This window comes from Microtus ochrogaster, chromosome 18, assembly GCF_000317375.1.
Source record: "Microtus ochrogaster isolate Prairie Vole_2 chromosome 18, MicOch1.0, whole genome shotgun sequence".
NCBI classification, from domain to species: domain Eukaryota; kingdom Metazoa; phylum Chordata; class Mammalia; order Rodentia; family Cricetidae; genus Microtus; species Microtus ochrogaster.
In genome coordinates, this window is record NC_022020.1 from 63,417,205 (window position 1) to 63,437,804 (window position 20,600).

Genomic DNA, 20,600 nt, shown 5'->3' on the forward strand with positions numbered 1-20,600 from the left:
GGCGCCGGGCCCGGGCAGACGGCCGGGGGCGTCTCCGCCGAGACTCTCTCTGTGGCCCCTGAGGGGCGAGGGCGAAGGCGAGGCTGAGTGGGACCGAAATCATGAACCGGAGTTTTCACAAGTCTCAGACCCTACGCTTCTACGACTGCAGCGCAGTGGAAGTCAAGAGCAAGGTAAAGTGCCCGAGGCCCACCGTGGCGGTCTGCACCCGTTCCCCTGGCAAATGAATGGGGCACCCCACGGAGGGAAACTGGAGCGGTGTGGGAGGCGACCGGCGTGGACAACTTTGGAGCTTGGGCGCTGCATGCCTCTGCGCAGGGTCCGTGGGATGTGCTCCGGGACCCCGGCGGTCCTCCCTGCTCCCTGTGCGAACACAAAGCCCGGCGGCCGAGGGCCATGGGACAGTCAGTGCAGGCTCTGAACCCGCTCCACGAGAGCTGCTCTTTTGTTCCACGAACTAGAGATGACCCGGGCGCGCCACACGTTGGAGGGGAGGGCTGTGTTTCCGGGGCGATCTAGGAGCTGGGGCTGCTGGGTTTCGGGTCGTGGAGGGGTCTTTGGGGGACAGAATCAGGAAGGGGGCCCTGGCTGCACCGCCTGTTGGGCTGTGAGGAGCAGACTGGCGATCGGCTCCCAAATCAGGGCCTTGGCCCAGCCCCCAGTTTAGCGCTGGGTACCAGATCCGGAGCCCCAGGCGCCCTCTACCCCCAGGCCGAGACCCCTTGATCATACACCTGGCCCAGGTCCAATCTTTCTCGACCAAGCCCTGAGCACTCTTCCTAACCAGATATCTTTACCAGATGCTCCCCCGGCTTAGATTCCCCCAGTTCCCTAGGGTACCGGGACTCAGAAATTCCCATCAGGGCGAACCCCCAGACCAGACTGCAATCCTCTGGGGCGCGACCCCAGCACAGACTCAGACCCCCTGGGCGCGTCCCGGCCCCTCCCGCTGCTTGTGCCTAGGCAGAGCGTGCCCGAACTTGCGGGTTGCCCTGTGTCTGGATAATTGGCTGATAGGATCTGGCGCTTCTCCCCTCTGCGGGGGCGGCTCCTTCACTGCAGACGCCTGAGTCTGGGAGGGTCTACAGCGTGGACCCTGCGGGATGGAGAAGGAGCTGCTGTTGCTCCGGGTAGGATGGGAGAAGTCCCTTGAGCCTTTTACTGACTCTCGGAGATAAGTAGCCTAGTTGCTGTGGTTCTCTGTGTGAAGAAGGCAGAGCTGCTGAAATGGTCCAGGTCACCAAGGGTGAGTTTTCAGCCAATGTTTCCTATGGGCCTTCGGCCTGTGGTCCATTCGCCTGGTCTCCAGGGAAGTGGTACATCATTAGACTACTGATCAGCCCCAAGGAGTCCTTTAGTGTAAGGTTTTCAGGGTACCAGTAGAGGCGCGGGGAGGGGCAGTCCCTCAACAACAACAGCAGGGCATCGGGCATCGTTGCAGACCCATTGTAATGAATTGCAGGGTCTCCTCATTTGGGGACTCTTACTTATAACGAGACTCTACCCTGTTTCCAAATGCTTGTTCCATGACCCTTGCCCCACACCCCATCCCTTCTAATGCCCAGGAATGTTCCCAAACTCCCAAATTCATAGAGCTGGGAAGTAAGGGCCCTCAGTTCAGTGGGAGGTTGAAACGATTGCCCATTTCTTCAGCACTCAATATGGCAGCCACTTCATTTCCTTAAACTTTTTTGAGATGGTCGTACATTCACAGGCGGATGCCAGGGGAGAATACCAAAACCTAAGGTCGCTTTGCCCAGCCTACTGTGATGTTGACCTCTTGTGTAAGTAGAAGGGATCTTGCCAGGGTTTTGTGGGCTCGCTTGTGTGTGCATACGGGCATGTACACTTGTGTGCCCGCCAGCACAGTGAAGGTTCAGAGCCACCCATGACAGGATTCTTCCTGACCAGTGAGTGTGAACTGATTAGTGCTAAGCACTCGGTTCTGGTGCTGCCCTCAGCAGCTGTGCGTGGCACAGCACACTGTCCAACTCCAAAGGAGGCCGTGGGACAGATCTGGAGGAAATGCCCTACCAGGCCTTATCCTGCAGTTCTGGGCTGTGGTCCATGCAGGCTGTTAGGGGAGGAGAGGCCACCTGCCTTTATTTCCTGGAATGTTAGCCCAGCCGCCTCCTCCAGCTCTGCGTAGTAGAGAAATGCCGCTCCATGCCCCCGTGGCTTCGGGCTCAGACGCTGCCCTGAGAGGAATAAAGGGCAAAGCTACAGCTTGTTTGAACTTGGGAGAGTTTGGAGGGCCCAAGCTGATCTAGACAGCCCTGGGATGGCGTTGCACCCTCCCCACCCCACAATTCCACATACTCATTGCTTGTCCAGAATGTCCCATGTGGCTCTTCCTCCCATACTCCCCCACGCTTCTCCCACTTTGTAGCTGATATGTTCCTGTGGCATCTGTCTGCAGGGAAGGACTTTGATCACCATGCTGGAGGCACGACCTCGTGTCAGCGCGGACTTCATGCAACTCGAATGTAGTAACTGCGGTGCCATGGTTCTGCTTGGTGAAATGGCAGGCCCCCGCGGAGCTGAGTGCACCCAAGTTTTGCCACCTCTCTACCTTTTGGGGGTTTGGGGCAAGTCATTTAATTTCCCTGTCTCAGTCATTTCCTCTGGAGCATGGGTGTTACATCCGCGCCGCTCGCCTCCCGAGATGAAACGAAGCAGGGACCGTGAGGGGCATGTTGGAAGCCACAGCACCACCCACAGTCGTAAGCATCACCACAGGTCAAGGCCTTATAGCGCTGTCAGATGCCTGGCCTGAAAATTGCCACACATCCTCCCAAAACTGTGACCCTCTGCCATCTGCCTCCTGGCCGGTTCCTGTATGCCCTGTATGCAGAGGGCACAGGTTACGGGCCTGGTTGTTTTCCCCTATTTTCTGTCCCCTTATGTGTCTCTAAAACTTTTATTCTAGCGCCTCAACTCTTCCTCTCCCGAGCCTGTGCGCTTCCAGCTTCCTGCTTCTGCCTGCCCTTCTCTCTCCACTTTGACTTTTACCTCTCCTCTCAGGAGACTGCAGCCAGAAGGGAGAGGCTGAAGATGCATAGGAAAGGGTGTTTCAGACCGTAGGAAGACGGGTGAACGCCTAGGCTGCTGTGAAGGATAGCAAGGAAGACACTGCCATCAGGGTGGGGATGGGGCTCAGAGGATACAGTTTCCATCATGTCCTCAGTAAAGCCTTTATCTCCTTGGTATCATCCGCTTGACTGACAGGCCCTCGCACCCCAGCAGTGTCTCAACTCCAAAATTAAACGTCTTATTCTTCCGGGTTCTTTTCTACACTGTACCGTGTCAGTTCACACGCGGTTCGTCCTGTGCCCCTAAGTAAGAGTCTGCGGTTTCCCCACCCGAGAGCCTGTGCTAAGACTGTCCCCCTTCTGCAGAGCCATTCTGAAGGTTCCCTCCCACAGCAAACCAGGCTCCCTCTGACCCTTCTCTACTCATTTTAAGGCCCCAATCACGATGCCCGCTCTGTATTTTGCTTGGGACTGGAGGTTTCCGTCTTGTGCGTGCCTCCCTAAAGAGAGTTGACGGTGGGAGAGGGATGAACACGGCTGGTAATTCTCACCGCAAACCAACTCCTCTTAAACGTTACCTCCTGGCCTTCTGATGGGCACGTGCGTGTACATATCACATTATGGCTTCTAGAATCAGGATCACAAAGAGATGTTATGCAGTCTACGTCCAATATGTTATAAATGTTTCTTCGTGTCATTATTGTTTTTAGAAGACTTTTTTTTTAAAAAAATGACTACATAGTATTATTACATCTCATGTCTAAACTATAATTAATTTAACCAATATCTTGTCTGAGCGTCTTCCTGTTTTTCCCATACTGAACTGTGCTATGAACCATATTGAAGTATTTCTATAAAGCTTATATAGAATATAAAATGTCAGGCAAATGAAAGTTGTTGGATGTATTAAATTAGCACAGAACTCTGCATAGTCAGAATTACTTGAGAGAAAGATGAGTACATTTTTACAGCTTTGAATACATAATTAGTAAATGTTTAGGCAGACGAGATTGCCAAGCAAGCCTGACCTCCCGAGTTTGATCCTCAGGATCCACGTAAAGGCAGAAACAGAGGACCGACTCCACAGAGTTGTTCTCTGACCTCCACACACACACACACCGTGGCACGCACACCACACGTACTCTCACATACACACGTCATACACAGGCAATAACTTCTTAAAAGTAAATGTTCAGCTGTTTTATATGTGCTGTTTGACATCAATTCATTCTCCTCCCCCTTTCCTTTTCTTCCTCCCTCCTTGAAGCTCTGAGCACTCTCTCCTCCCTTCTTGATTGTGTAAGTGAGGTAGTACCCTATTGTTTTAATTTGTATATTTCTTGAGATATCAGTGAGCTGGAAACTCAAATGCACTAGTGTGCTCTCTGTCCATCTTGTTTTAGCCACCTGGTTTTATTCTGTATCCTCTTTCCATTTTCTTTGTGTTGACTTTTGGGAGCTGCTTGTCTGTAGAGCGTCCCACCAGAGCAGGTGAGACTGATCCTGAGGTTCTGAGTGGAGCTGGTGTCCTTTCCCTAGTATAAGCCTAGCTCAGACAAGAACCTGGGGCCCTGGGAGGGTGTGTGTGTGTGAGTAGCACCTCGATGGCCTGGATGGTCATGTACGGGCTGGCTAATTCTGCTGTGGACAGCTGGGCACACAGTGTTTTCTGTCAGCATGTATCCTCTGATCCCCAAGATCTTATCTCTGGCTGAGCTTGTTGGCTGCCATGGCCCTGCAGGGACCCACCCTTCCATCTGGCATGAGACAGCAGGTGGGTTGGAACCTGGGCCAGGCCTCCGTGTTGGATGGCTGAGGACTTGCCTCCTGTGGGCCAGTTGAGAACTGCCTGGACACGGTTTGACTCACCTGTATGTCAGCTACACCCTTTTGAGATTCTGGTTTGTTGTATTTGCACGTATGTGTTTCAACAGGTTCTGGGACTTGGATTGAGAAGTTGCATTCAGAAGAAGCTCTTGACAGGGACCCAAGTAGGATGTTAGTTTGGGGAGCATGGATGGTGTCACTGTGCCCAGGTTTCCTACCTCTTCTGGGTGTGTGGCCGGGGGCTACTTTATCTTCCTAAGGAGTGATGTCATTGCCCGGGACCTGAGGCAGTCCAGGTACCCAGCTGGGGTTCTTCCAAGTTTAGAGAAGGGAAGGGTGTCAAGAATTGGGAAATGGAACCTTCCAGTGTCTTGGAAGCTCTAGCATCTATGAAGTGTGTCTAGATTGGCATAGGGGAGGTGCATCCTTACTTAAAAGGGTCTCCTGGTACCTTATGGGCAACGTTAAGGGAGCATGAAGTGATAACAGCAGAACACACAGACAGATGTGTCCAGCTGAATGTTTATATGACAAAGCCGCATGCTTACTGGCTCCCCACTTCTTTTGGGCCATAAATCTGGGACCCAGGGTGACAGTGTTATATTCCTCTGTAGCCCCTCAACTTCTTCCCAGCACACTTCTAAGCCCTTCTCTAAGGCTGTACTGGACACACTAGGGATAAAAACCATGGCACACATGAGGTTCTGCTCTCTGTGCAAAGGGCCCGTTCCGAGGCATTTAACATTTATCTAACATATCCAACACATGTGAAATATGTGCAGCATGGTTCCAAATACATTGAAGTTGCAAGAAATAATTCATTAGTCCCCATCATGATGCATAAAATGGGGGGGGGGTTTCTCCTGTCACTCTCTCTATGCCCAAGGGGACCTTGAACCCCTGAGAGCTTCTTTGCCCTGCCTAGGGTCTAACAGAGGCTCTGAAACCCAATCAGTGCTATACCAGCTTACGACCACTAGTGGAAAAGGGAAAAGGCTCATGACTCTTCCTAGGGACTGTCAAGTCATGAAATCCAGACCAGATGCAGACACCACATTCCAGGGTCCCCATTTAGCACAGCTCTCTGGGTACTGGCACCGTGTTCTGATTTCCCACATGGGACCAGAGGCCCCTGGTCTCCAGGTCTAGAGTTCATGGAAGCAGCTGGGAATGGGAGCCTTTTGATCTTAAGATGTTTTCTTTTCCTTGCACTGTAGAAGAAGGTTCATGTCCTCAAGGGAAACCTCTACACAGTAGCTATCTATAAAATGCTGATCCTGCCGCCACTCAATCCATCCGATTGGGAGGGGGTTTGCTCTTTTACCAGGCAGCTGCTGTGCGTCAGGTATGGAGACCATGCTGGGATACAAAGGCAAGAGAGCAGATACCATGTCCATGATTAGCGGATAAGGGCAGATTTGGGTAAGGTGGCATGTGGGAAGGGGGCGTCCTTCATCCTATTATTTAGAGTGTCACCAGTCCCCAACCTCACATTTATGTGAAGCCAGGGTCAGCAGCCCAGCTGTCTCGTCACCATGCCTGGCCTCCGGGAATACCCTCATCTGTTCTTCTCGTCAGTGAAGATTCTCTGCACCAGCTCCTGAGTTCGGAGCTCTTGGGATGCTGGGCTCTAGTCTTCTTCTCTGGAGTTCTTTCCCCCTTCCGTCACAGGCACATCAAGGTGAGCATTTTAGAAGACCAGCCCAGAAAGTGACCGGCAAATTCCAGCTCTGTTATAATTCAGCAGTATCCTGTGAAGTTCTGCTTATTGTACACATCCAGTCGATGCTTACCGATTCAGATGGGAAGTTCTGCATACTGTACACATCCAATTGATGCTTACGGATTCAGATGTGAAGCAAAGAGGTTTTCCTCACAGCTATGGCTTCAGAAATGGCCCATGAGACTACTTTAGAAAATCTATCTTCTGGAGAGCGAGCCTTCTGCCAGAAGCAGCCCTCCTGTGCCTGGGAAGATTTTGCTGGTATGATGGACAGAAGAGATGCTAAGCAAAGCAGAGAAACTTGGGAAATTAAAAATCCATTTTGTTTTTCTTGCTGTTGATACCTTCAGATTTCCATTTGTGTAGAACTGGGTCTCCAATTCAGCCTGACACACTTGCCCATAACAGATCCACCCAGTATGTCAGGCCCACCCTTTGGGGATGAGAGGAGCCTTGCTTCTTCCTGCAATGGGTGTGCTGGCAGTCACTTGTGGCTACTTCCTTCTGACTTTTTTTTTTATTAAGCCTTTGTCTCTGAAAGTTAGGTTGGGTCCCGCCCATACCCCAAAGTCAGTATCTGTGCTACTGGTAGGGTGGGATATAGTGATGTCCTAGGCTGAGGGGAAAAGCTTGATTTAAGTAATCTATAATGTTTGAAAGTACCCACTACACAGCATCTCACCCTGGGTGCAGGTCCTCCCGTGTGGACCACCTTCATCCAGTTTTTAGCTTATCTGCTACCCTGATCTTCCAACAAATCACGACCATGCCACGCAGTGTGACATGGGTTAGGGCTAGCCCCCTGCCCCCCACCACCCCAGATGTATAAAACGGTGGTGCTGTGTGTGCCACACTAATTTTGCACTTTTCAGGTGTTTGTCTAACACACCACAGTTCTGAAGTTCTGGAGAACTGAACTACATCTCACTGGGTGTTTGTGACTAGTCAAAATAAATCAAGAAAAGTTTGTATTTTTTACAGAGTTTTGGATGCGCGCTGCTAATATGTGAGCCAAGAGGCTCCTGTTAAGCCTCATTGTGGCTGAATGGTCACTTCTGCCCCTGGATGTCTTGGCTTCCCATTAGTTTACAGCAGTCGGGTCATTCAGAGACCCCTGTGGCTGGCTGGGTGCTATGGCTGAATGTGGCATGGGATGAATGAGAATTAGCCTGGACCACATACAGCAGGTCATAGGTCATCTCTGAGGTATTGATTCCTTGTGTATAGGGAAGATTGATTGGACCAACGCCCTTTGAAAAAGGAAGTAGCTTGTGTGGGATGAAGACACTGTAGCAGCCTCGTGCTTGGTAGACCATGGGACCTGTAGAGTCAATACCCTGTACTCCACCCTAACTACAGGGGTGAGCCTAGGTCTCCTGCACATCATCCATACACCCTTGAGGGTGATAAGGTCCCATGTCTTGGGAGTACATCAGCGCACCATGGGATGTCTCTGCTCCTCTCAGAGCCCTGGCTGCTGAGTAAATACATATTTGTTTTGTTTCAATTTGTCCTATTACTATGCTTGTCAAAACTAGATTTGACATTCCATAATCTCAGCTCTCCTTTTCTGCCTCTGCTTCTCAGACAGAATAGATGAGACAGAGGTGCGCAGGCCCAGAAACCCCCCCTCAGGTGGCTTTTTGAGAGGAATATGTGATGCTATAGAAAGACCCTCTGAAAAGCTATTCTGAAAGAGAAATTTGAGGGCCACGTGTGCTATTGTTTTTAGGTGGTCAGCTATTGTAGAGGAATTCAGAAATGAAAGTAATATTAATATCCTGTTCTCCATGGCTCTAGGGCCTAAGCCACTAGCTATCCCCACCCCCAGATGGCCAGTGTGACCTCACTCAGTGTTCTGAAATAGCAGGGCGTTGCTATGGGAGAAATAAACCTATCTGCCTGCAGCATGGTCGGTCCCTTGCAAGGAAGAGGAGGTGCACCTGCTCATGACACCATAGGCTGGTAGGCACCATTACTGACAGAGATGAGAAAGGAGGGAGAAGACATGGTTTCTCCCTGAGGTTGATACTGAGTGTTGGATCCTGTATGGAATCACATCATATGCTCAGTTTGATCTAAAAATGATACACATCTTTTGTTGGAGATGGGAGTATTTGCTGGAAGGTAACCCTACTGAGTCTGAGCGGGCAGTTGCCTGACCTGCCACTGTTCCCTAGGGTTACGACCCTGTTGGTCATGGGAGAGATAGAGCTGCAAAGGACTTAGAGGCGTTTTTCTCAGCCAAGGCAGAAGTAACAGTCTGGTCCAAGGTTAATATCCAGTGCTTAGTGGATATCTCAATCTGCTCAAGGAACACAATCAAGTCTGTGGGAGAAGCTGTCACATAGACACATACATGTGCAAAGTCTAGGTATGGTGTCAGCTACTCCAGCTTGAATGAGTCTGGTGGTTATAGCCTTCGGTACCATCTATGCCAGGCCTCATTCTGGGCACTTGGCATACAGGGTTCTGGTGATACTTAAAACACCTTACAGACTACTCTTTTTCCACTGTGACAATGAGGACCCCGAGGCTCAGCAAGGACATGAACTCATGACAAAACCATTAAGCCATGTGTGTTCAAGTCCAGAATTTGAGTTGCAACATCATCCTAAACCATCTAGTTCCATGGTCCATGAGTCCACTTCCTGGGAAACACACAACACCTGCCTGTTGAGGTCAGTATCCACCCACCTCCCTCCCTGCTGCCTCCCGGACATGTGTTCAGGGCTGGGCTGCTTCCTAAATGGCCTCCTGTATCCTGTGAGGTCCCCTCTCCTCAGCAGCCTGAACCTTTGATCCTGCCTGTTAGCACAGCATGGGCGCTTCAGCCCTGTGTGCAGTGTGCCTGGCGGATGCAGGAGCACAGACTTGGAGCTCACCCATTTCCTTCAGCGGTACCATGGCAGGCTCTACAGGGACTACTACAGGGCCCTCCAGACCCTGACTTAGCAGAGGCCCATTGAATGACGTAGCTGGGTGGAAAGGCCAGCACCTACCCAAAGCTTCAAACTCTGGTCTCTCATGGTATTATCCCAAAACAAAACAAAAAAGTTGTTTGTTTTTGAAAGATAACCGGGAAGAATAGCCACTTTAGAGCCGTGGAAGGGATGGGCCTAATAAGCCAGACTCCCCCTCAGAAGGTGGGAGGTGCAGCTAAGTTGATGAAGAGCAATTGCCCAGCTAAGCTGATGAAGAGCATCCCCAAACGCTCTGACCTAAATGCTGCCGAAGTCTGCAGGCTGGTTCATGAGGCAGGCTGAGTGACAGCCCGTGAGAGCCTTGAGATGCTGTACACCTTCTCAGGCCTGCAGAGTTTACGCTGCTCCCGGAACCCTGCTCTCCTGCCACACTGTGAGCACAGAACAAGCCTTCTCCTCAGATTCTCACTGAGCCCCTCAAGAGCAGCGTTCCATTCCTGCTTACCAGGGAGTCATGCAGGAGACTTCCCAGGGTTAGGAAGCCAGTGCAGGGAAGAGAGCCGGGAGCTGCTGTGTTCTTGAGTCTGGTGCTTTCCAACTTGACTCTATTGTCTGAACCTGTGTCATGAGTCACCAGGGCCAGCCCGCATCACTTGTGCAGCGCCCAGCCTGCAAACTGCCTGACTCTTCCACATTTCTCAAGCACAGGTCAGACTGTTTCCCCCAGAGCCAGGGTTCTCACCGTGGGTTTACAGGTCAGGAAAGTCCCGTGGAGGTGGAGACATTCGCACTCCACCTACCTAGAGGCTGTGTTTGCCCAGGTCCTAAGCAACCTCCTTCTTCTCGCAAGCCCCTCTTGCCCACGCCCGTCCATTGCTTCAGACCTCCCTCCTCTACTCTTTCTTGTCTCTGGCTGTCCCATTAGAATTATCTCAACCTCTCCTGTAATTTGGTCTCAGCTCCTTCATTACTAGCCTTGTGACTGAGCAGGTCAGTGAATCTATCTAGATGAGTGGTTTTCAGCCTTCCTAATGCTGAGACCCTATAGTACAGTTCTTCATGTTGTAATGGCCCCCAACCATAAAATTATTTTGTTGCTATTTCATAACTGTGATTCTGCTACTGTTATGAATCATAATGTAAATATCTGATATGTGACCCCTGTGACCCACAGGTTGGGAACCGCTGCTCTAGCTCTTGCTCTCCTGGCCTGTAAAATGGGGCAGCGATACCTCTCTGAGTAGGCTTGCTCTGAAGATTGAGGAGTACACAGAGGCTGCCTGGCAGTGACTTTGTCGTCTGTGTCATGCTTGTTTGTCTCTGGCCTCTGGTCCCAGTCCTGCCTGCATTAGCCCCAGTGGAGAGTACCTGTGTGAACCAGGGTACAGGCCCTTTCCTCAGAGGTGCATGACCTCCCGGATGGAGTCCCCAAGCCAGTGAGGGTTCTTGGCCCCGAAGTCACCCTGGGCAGTCTAGTGCACCCTGTGGTGCTGGTCCAGGCAGTAATGCAGGTGTGACAGTTGTGCCATCATCGCCCTGGATGGCAGAGGGAGGGCAGGATACAGGAAAGGACCAAGCACCACCCTGCCTGACTCACAGACATATGGCCCAATTTTAAGGTACGTCCCAGTATGTCTTCCAGAACATCATCTATTATCTCCCTAGTGTCTGTCTGTCTGTCTGTCTGTCTGTCTATCTATCCATCCACCCATCCGTCTGTCTCATCCCATCCCTCTTCAGTTGGAATATATGATCTGGGTTCTTTCTCCTTCACAAATCCTGTTCCATCCATGTCTCTACCAGTCCAAGGCAAGTCTCTGAGCCATCACTGGCCCTGCCTGACTCCGTCCTCTGGAGTGAGGTTGTTGTGATGCTGGGACCCATCTCCATAAACAGTGGGAACATCAGAGACCTCCAGAGGACCTCGGCCTGTGCTGATGCTGTCTTCCTGTCCTTTCCCTACAGCACCTAGCGCAGGGCAGGGTCCTCTGTGTCTGGCCCGCACTGCCCGTTCCCCAGTCTCCTTACCTGATGGTTTACTTGCTTTACACACCCAGTTTAAATGAAGGCCTGGGCTCCCAGTCACTTCCCCGGCGCTTCTTGGTGTGTAATTATGTGGTGCACGTGTGATTGCTGATTGACATCCTGCAGGTCAGCAAACCTTCAGCCACATGAAGGCAGGTATGCTCGGCACCGTAGACTCGCCCCAGCCCAGGGCCAGGCGTAGTAGGCATTATATGAAATTTCCTTGAATGAACAAACACTGGGACATGAACTCTAACTGTGGCTGGCTGTTGACTGCCCTGGTTGTCAGGCTTGAAAGATCAGCCGAGGGCCAGGGATGTAGCTGAGGTGACGCAGCGGTTGCATGACTCTCAGCACCACCCGGACCAGGCATGGCAATACAGGCCTACAGTCCCAGCATTGGGAAGCGGAGGCAGGAGGATTAAATACTCAAGGTCATCGTTGGCTACACAGCAAATCCAAGGCCAGCCTGGGATACGTGACATCATGTCTCAGAAATAAAGGATGGAAAAGAAAAACGTGCCTTAGTTTTGACTCTTCCACAGCCGCATTGTTCCCGTGGTTCTGGGTGCTGTTTCTGCTTGCTCAGCATCGCCCCCAGGAGCAGGGGTCAGTGCATCCTAAAACCATGCCTGGGACCAGCGGGCCAGCTTCCCTCTGGATTTCTCTCAGAGATACTTAGGCCACTTAGGCCAGGCTTTGATCCTTTGTTGTTTTGTGTCCAAATTACCTTTTACCTAATCAGAGTCACAGGGTCCATTCAGCACCAAGTTCTCTTTTTCTCACATACTGTAACGACGTCCCTGAATTCTTAAACCCATTTAAAATATCCTTTGCATTTGGTTTCATCTGGCATTTCTGTCTGTGGATAGGGCTGCTTTGGTCTCTTGGAAGTTGGTTCATCTACTGGTTCCATTTTTCATTGCTGTAAATATTTTGGTGAGTTATTTGTGGGGATTTTGAGATGCTCCTGGTTACATGAGATTGTCCTTGTTTGCAGAGCCTATAGGAGAGTACCTGTGCCAGGCAGGGCCTACAAGGGTGGGTCTCGCCAGGACTGGCCTGAAGGAAAGGGAGTTGTAGAGCAGGGAGGGCCTTGCCCAGCTCGGCCTTACAGGGTGGGTCCTTGCAGGGCCAGGCCTTGTACGGTTGGGGCAGGAACAGCTTCCAGTGTTGTAGGACAGATTTTGTTTAGTTTATAGGGTTTTTCTTGTTTAGAAAGATGGGGGAGCTTTTCATTCACAGTAAACCTTATAGTTCACGATAGTGAGTCAGGCCTCTGCTCTGGCCTTGGCTGAGATCAGAGTGAGAACCACATGAACCTCTAGAGTCGGATGGAGTCTCCCTGAGGCCTGGTGCTTCCCCCGGGGTCCAGAGTTGGTGGAAGAATCTTAACTACGTGGCCCCTCCAGGCCCTCTTCCCTCTCTCAATTACTTTGCATTCCTTTGTGCCTCTGAGAGGTCCTGGTCCACTGGGAGGTTCTCTGTGGGCTGCTTGAAGTCCTTGGACCTAGGAGGTTGGATCTAGATAGAGTTTAGGTTTTGGGTACTGAATGCTGGAGAGGAAAGAGGCCCTTTCCTTCCAGGCCTGTGTCACAGATATGCATCCCAACACTTGCCTGCTGTAGTGCCCTCCTTCCTACCCCACACCTGGCATCTAGTTCCTCTGGTGCTTTGTTGGGGATACAGGTCCCCAAGTGCCATTCCAGCTAGGTTGATGTCCCTCCTGCCCATGCTGGGAACAGATATGCGGAGAATAATTTCAGGTAGAGAGGACCTATCTAGGATTCTCAGAGGTCTGAGGGGGGAGGGCGGGTGGAGAAAGCAGCACTTCAGGCTACAGGGACCCAGAGAGGGTGTCTACAAGCAGGTAGCACTTCAGATATGTTGGGCAATCTGGACATTGTGAGCAACACCCTGACCCAGGAGGGAGACACCGGTAGAGCCATGGTTCACAGGTACAGTCTGCTGAGGCCAAAGCCAAAGCTACTAGAAAATCAGGACTGAAGAGCAGGCCACGGGTCCTAGAGAAGCAGCTCTGAGAGACTAGAAGTCTGAGCCATCCCTGGCAGAAGCAGCTTTAGGGGACTGAAGGACACTATGGCCATCACTTGTGGCCTCCAAGATCGTAGAGTTCCCCTACTTCTATTTTTCCCGTGATCCTTACTGGCTCCTGACTCACACAGAGTTGGCTATTTTCTTCTCCACGCTGCCCACCTTCTGTAGGGTTTCCTGAGGGCTGTCATTTCCTCTCTGGGTCCTTTCATGTTCTAAGTGTGTGGGATGGCATCTGGGCACAAAGGTACCCTGAGAGTATTCACTGGGTGAATGAAAGTAGGGCTATGCCTTGCATCCTTCCTTGTTTGCTCAGTCAGTAAATGTTTTTGGCTGCTACTGACTACTAAGTCCCGTTGTGGTTAAAATGGAGACCATATTTTTCCTTTAGGACCCTGAAGCATAACACGAAAAGAAACTGGTCCAGTGAATAAGCTCCTGCTTAAAGTTTGAAGGGGTTCAAATAAAGAAAGGTGTGTCCGCCAGAGGACATCCTGTGACGGCCCTGGCCCTCCCTCAGCCCCGATGGCTCGGTGGTTCCCGCTCTGCCCTCTAATGAAGCATCCTCAGGTGCTCTCTGCCTCCTGTCTGGTCAGGAAGTCGGGGCTGTGGTGGAAGGAAGCCTCAGGGTTCCCAGAAGAGTCCTGCCTGCAGCATGCGTATGACACAGCCCATAGTTCAGGGTAACCTGGGGCCACCACTCAGGTTAGCCAAAAGCACATGAGAATGCCACAGTGATTCACTCTGTTTCCTTCTTGGGTAATTTTTGGAAACAAAGCCTTTTTTTCTTCAGGTAAGAACCCGGTCCCTCCAGGCGGCTCAGAGGCACAGCTGTAGGCACTTGGCTCTGTTTCCCATTCTTGAATTTACAGTTATTCTTTGAAATGTTGCCTCCTTTTTCCCCAGCATTTTGGCTGGCATGTGGCTTCAGAAGGGTAGAGGATTTGGGGATATATGTGCACCCAGCAGGGCTAGCGGAACCCACTGCCTGTGAGAAACGTGGGCCTGTTCCCATCTTGCTGTATGACCTCCTGGGCCAGTGGCAGCTTCCAGGCTTATAGACTCTGGCTTCAAGCTCGTTAGCAGACTTGATTCATTAAACTCTTGTGCATCTGCTCTGTGCTTCTCTTCGCTGGAGAGTTAGGGGAGTTCCTGCTACTTTCTAGTGGAGATTACATTTTTTTTAACATTTGTGCCTGCGTGGGTTTGGGAGGCGAACTGGTTTCTGAGCCAGTTCTGGCTGGTATAGACTGTTCACTGATTCCTGGACTTTACCAAGCCTTCACCAGTCAGTGTGGCGGAGAAGATGTCTTGTCCTGTGGGAACACCAGGCAAAGAAGCATTTTTAACGTAGAGCAATTGAGTGAGAAGAGTGTGGAGTAGAACCTTGTGGGCGGGTAGTTTGCTACTAGTGTTTAGAAAAGAAGCCTTGGGGAGATAGCACCTGCCTTAAGGCCAGGATTCCAGAGGTGGGGGCAAGATCACAAATTCAAGATCAGCCAGGGCTGTGTAGCTAGACCCTGTCGAAGGGAAGGAGAAGAAAGGGAGGACGTAAAGTTCACACGTTTATCCTTCCTTGCGTAAAATCTTCTCACAACCACATTGGAGCTGGAATCATTGGTTGTTTGGGGAAGAGGACATACGATCAGGGAGTCCTGAATCCCTTTTAAGTTTAGAATTATATGGTTGTATCCCTACTTAAACCATAAAGAAACGCAAACCACAAACTTTGTGATCTTCATTTTAAAGAAGCATGCTTGTTAGACACACCTGGAAGAGACATTTTGGCCATACCCACTGGGCATTTCCGTATGGCTGGTGATATCTCCAGCAGGTTATACATCTCTGTGGGACCCTTGAGAGCCAGCAGGGACAGCCTAGGCTCAGGCACATATGAGTCCCGTGACTTCCAGGACGTGCCTGGGTGCAGCAGACGTTAGAATGTCCTTCAGGAGGTATCCTGAATAAAACTGGTTTGCCCAAAATTCCTGTGCTTGTCACACGTGTGGTCCACTTCTACGACCAGTTCGGAGACAAGCAGGGACTTAACGAGTGCAGAAAGGGAAAGAACATTTTTCAGATGCCAAATATTCTGAGTAAATGAATGACAAAGGATGACAGAAAGCCAGTCAGAAATTTGTGCCTTTTTTTACTTTTATTCTGCCTTTTTGTGAAAACCAACTTGAAAAGGGAGGTGATCTCCTAGACAATCCAGATTCCAGTAGAGAGCGGGGGACCAAGCAAAAGTCCTTCCACTGCTTGAGTTTTCCTTGTGTGCCTCTCTAAAGGAGAGGAAACATCTCTGTGATAGCCAGAGAGCAGAGGGACTGTGTATGTGTCCTCTCCCTGAACAACTGTTCAGAACAGGACAACCAAATGGCAGACTTGGTAGAAATTCTTCCTCCTGGGATTCTTCAGGACCCAGTGGTTCAGACCTAAGCCGCCTCCATCTATCAAGAGACAGCAGCATGTGAGGACAGCACTGTTGCCAGTTTTCATTCCTCTGAACACAGCAAGGAAGGCACAGTCAGGGCTCAGCTTGAGGGCAGTAGCCAGCCAGCATACCATAGGCGCCAAAATGGGCATGCACATCACCAAGAATGGCATCCAGCCAAAGGTGCACTTGATTTAGTAAGAAGTGGGGTTTTTTTGTTCTTTTGTTTTGTTTTTGTTTATTATTATTATTCTTTTTAAACGTGTGCATGTCCGTACAGGTGCCTGCAGAGGCCAGCGGCATTGAGTCCCCCTGGAGTTACAGATGGTTACAGGCTGCCAGATGAACTCAGGTCCTCTGGAAGAACAGTACATGCTCTTAGGCTCTGAGCCATCTCTCCAGCCCCCTCAGCAAGATGTTTTTCAGTGAAAATAGTATCCACATGAATTTGATATGAAGTCTGTCTTAGCTACTTTATATCACGGCGTTAAAATACTTGAAAAACAATTTTTTTTTTTTCAAAAAGAAGCCGTTTATTTTGGCTCCTGGTTTGAGAGGATTCAGTCCATGCTTGGCCAGCCCTGAACCTGTGGCAGGGCAGAGTGTCACGGCAGAAGGATGGGACAGGGCAGAGTTGCTCACTTTGTGGCAGCTAGGAAGCAGAGCCACAGAAAGAGGGGACAGCAGGACAGATAAACCTACAGAGGTGCTCCTGACGGTCTGTTTCCCCTAATCAGGCGCCATGATTGGTTATATCCCAGCCTCACCAACTGGCAGCCAAGCCTTCAACTCCTGAACCTTAAGGGGCTATTTTTAGATTGTTTTCTAAACCTATGTTTTCTGTAATAAGAGAAATACGTGGGCTCTTGGCTACCAGTGACCACAGTTTATGCTTGAGAAAGAACAAAAATAAGAGTCAAGAATTAAGGATCCCGTTTCCAGTCAGCCTGGAATCAATCACTTTGTGGCCTTGGGCCCAGTCTCTCATGCTCTCTGAGCCGTAGGTGGAAGGGCTTGCAAGGTAGCCTTCTGAGAAGTGAGCAACTTACAGTTTAATTCAGGCCGTAAAGACAGCTGAGCAGACTTGGATCGAACCCTGCTGACCCTAAGACACCTATATGTACATGGCGATGATGCTGACTTACCCCTGGGATATATGTTAAGTAGTGAAAATAGATGTGAACGACAGAGCCCTGTGGCTCCAGGAACTCCATTTCTGCACATTAGTCTAAGTAGAGAAGAGCAGAGGAAGTTGTGCAGTTCGGGGTCAGGGTGGAGGCAGTGTGAGGGAAAAGGCAAGTTCCACCCTGTTCCCAACACCTGTCCTCCGACCTCCTTTCTATTCAACACCCTAGGACCCATTCAGACTGGAAAAGCTGGCCTTGCCAGCTCTGCTGGCCCAGGCCTCACAGCCATACCTCCTTCCAAAGGCCCAGAAGTCACAGGGCCTGGCCTTCCCTGATCTCCTAACTGTACGTGTTCTCTTAATTGTGCGCTGACGAGTGCTCGACCCCAGTCTTATGGGGCTTCCCGTTTCCTGGACAGAACCAGAGCCTCCTTGTGTAGCACCCGTCCAGTGCCTCCCTGCAGAGTTCCGCGTTTCTAATCAGAGCCGCCTATGAGCCTTTCCAATAGGCTGTCTTACAAACATAATCTTTAAGGTGAGCTCTTTTAAATAACAGCTGTAGACACTGTAATTAATATGAAGTTCGCACCTATAAATTGTAAAGATTCAGTGGTTTTTAATAGTCTCCGAGCTGTACAGTCATTACCACTATCTAATTTTAGAACATTGACTTCACCCAGACAGAACCCCTGTGACCGTGCCCACGAACACCACTCTTGGTTCTTTCTTCCCTTCAGCCCGTAGAATCATTTCCATATTACACTTTCTGTCTCTACTGATTTGCCTTTTCTGGTTATAATGTGTAAGCAGAATATACAATAAGTGACTGTTCGGGTCTTTTTTCCCATCTTAGGATAACATTTTCAGAATCCTCCAGAGCATATATCCTACGCTGTATGCCCTGTTGGTCACTTGATGGACTCTTGTGTTGTATTCATTTTCAAAGCAGTGCTCTTGTAAACATTTATTTACAACTTTTTGCACAGGCGTATGTACTTGTCTCTTTGAGTATAGACCTAGGAGGAAATGGTCATTCAAGGGGCAGCTCTGTTTAACCCTTTACAGAACTGCCAAACTGTTTGCCGACCATTGAAATACTAGCAAAAATGCACGAGGCTTCATATTCCCCCCACGTACATACTAGTATGCTTTACCCTTTTAGTACTGTAGTCATCGAAATGGTTTTGAAATGGTAACTTATTAGTTAGATTCCATTACTACCATAAACTATCTAAGGCAAACCACTTATAAAGAAAAAGGGTTATTTTGGCTTGTTATTCTAGAAGTTCTGATCCAAATCATGTTCTGAGCCTGTAGTGGAGCAGCAGGTAACGAAAGGAGCAGATGGCATAGTAAACCACTTACCTCATGAGCCAGAAAGCAAAAATAAACATCTGGGGTCCTATAGTCTCTCCTGAGGGGATGCCCCCAGTGAAGGATCTCTCACCAGACTCCTTGCAAGTCCGTGTAGATGTTTGGAGGACACCCATGTAACCCGTAGGTGTGACTCATTATACTCTTTTTCAAAGTTGGATCTTATTAATAAAGTGACAATAAGTGCAGCCATTAAGAGGGTGTTGACGATAGGACAGTAGCGTGCACTCCAGAGGACTCTTTCTTGTGTTTGAGATAGATGCCCCGTGCTTTTGATCCACATTTCCCTGGTGACTAGCAATGCTGAGCACCATCTGGTCATGTGGTAATTGGCCATCTGTAGATCTTCTTTGAAGAAACTCCCATTCCAGTTTGTTGACCATTTTTTGCTGGGGTGAATCGTCTTTTGGGTGTTGAGTTATGTTGTCTTGTTTTGTTTGAGATTGGGTCTTGATGTAGCCCTTGCCTGGAGCTCTCTATGTAGACCAGGCTGGCTTCAAAGTCACAGAGGTCTGTCTGCCATGCACTGCCCCACTGTGTGCATGTGCCAACATGCCTGGCAGCCTGTTGAGATTTTAAAGAATATTATATATTCTTTATATAATCTTGATAGGATTTCCTAATCAGGTGTCTAATTTGCACATATTTTTCCATTCTGTAGATAACCTTTCCACTTTCTTGATAGTATCTCTGACACACAGACATTTTCAATTTTTTTTTACTTTTTTTATATTGAGAAAAGGGGAAAAAAAAACAAGTTTCCACCTCCTCCCAGCCTCCCATTTCCCTCCTCCTCCTCCTCTTCCTCCTCCTCCTCCTCCTTCAAGATAAAGCTTCTCATCAGCTTGGCATCAATTAGACTAGACTGCCTAGACAGGGAGCCACAGGAATCCCCTTGTCTCTGTCCCCAGTTTTGCTGTTACAAGCGGTTTCCAGCTACTTGGCTTCTTTACAAGGATGCTGAGCTTAAACTCAAGTCTTTATTTGCTGTGGGACAATGGTCTTTCTTGTACCCTGTAAAGGTTTGTCACTTGTAATGGTTTAATAAAATACTGATTGGCCAGTAGTAGCCAGGCAGGAAGAATAGTAGGAGGAACAACCAGAACAGGAGAATTCTGGGAAGAGGAAAGGCTCAATCTGAAGTCGTCACCCAGATACAGAGAAAGCAAGGTGAAACTGCCTCACTGACACAAGGTACCAAGCCACACGGCTAACACAAACAGAATTATGGGCTAATGTAAGATATAAGAGTTAGTAAAGCCTGAGCTAACGAACCAACCAGTTTATAATTAATGTAGATCTCTGTGTGTTTCTTTGGGACTGAACGGCTATGGGACTGGGCAGGACAGAAACTACTGCCAACATTTATTCTTGCATGGCACAAGCTTTACCAACTGATCTGTCTCTCTAGCCACCTCCCCCCCCCCTTGTTCTTATCCACTACTTCACCTAACATTTCTACTTTAGCTTGTGTGACTCTTAAATGGTAGTTTGTTGCAGATTTCTATAGGCAGGTACTCTACACATGTGCACACTGATTAGTTTCTTCCCTTTGCTCAAGTTTGCTTTTCCTGGGAGTATCTTTGTTTTGTCTTCCATCCTCCCTCAGATTCTATTAGCATGCAAGATCTGTTAGTAAGGCCAGAGAAGACAATGCTTTACTGAGACTGGCCTTATTTGAGGTATATTTTTAAAGTAGTTGTTTAAGTGAAAATTATCTTTGTATTTTGAATTTTTTGGAGTCTAAGGACATTTTACTAAATTAGCCTTGGAATTCATTCTACCATAATTTAGAGTCCGCAAATCTATTAGTCTTTCTAGTTCAGAACTTGTCAGGAGGATTATCACCTGTTAGCACTTACCACTTCACAGCCTCTATTTTACTTTTACCTGGAGCTCCTGGGTGCTAGGTATTAAAATCTTCTAAATTGGGCTGGAGAGATGGCTCAGCGGTTAAGAGCATTGCCTGCTCTTCCAAAGGTCCTGAGTTCAATTCCAGCAACCACATGGTGGCTCACAACCATCTGTAATGGGGTCTGGTGCCCTCTTCTGGCCTGCAGGCATACACAGACAGAATAAT

General features: G+C 49.4%; 1 protein-coding gene across 1 annotated transcript in view; it reads left to right on the forward strand.

The window, feature by feature from the left end:
- The first annotated feature begins 25 nt into the window (after nt 1-25).
- The window catches only part of Pard6g (par-6 family cell polarity regulator gamma), a 65,336-nt gene continuing 44,761 nt past the window's right edge, over nt 26-20,600 (forward strand). Inside the window, exon 1 of the mRNA XM_005356298.2 lies at nt 26-173. Coding sequence (XP_005356355.1) covers nt 102-173 — 72 coding nt within the window. The 5' untranslated portion in view covers nt 26-101. The remainder of the gene's footprint in view (nt 174-20,600) is intronic.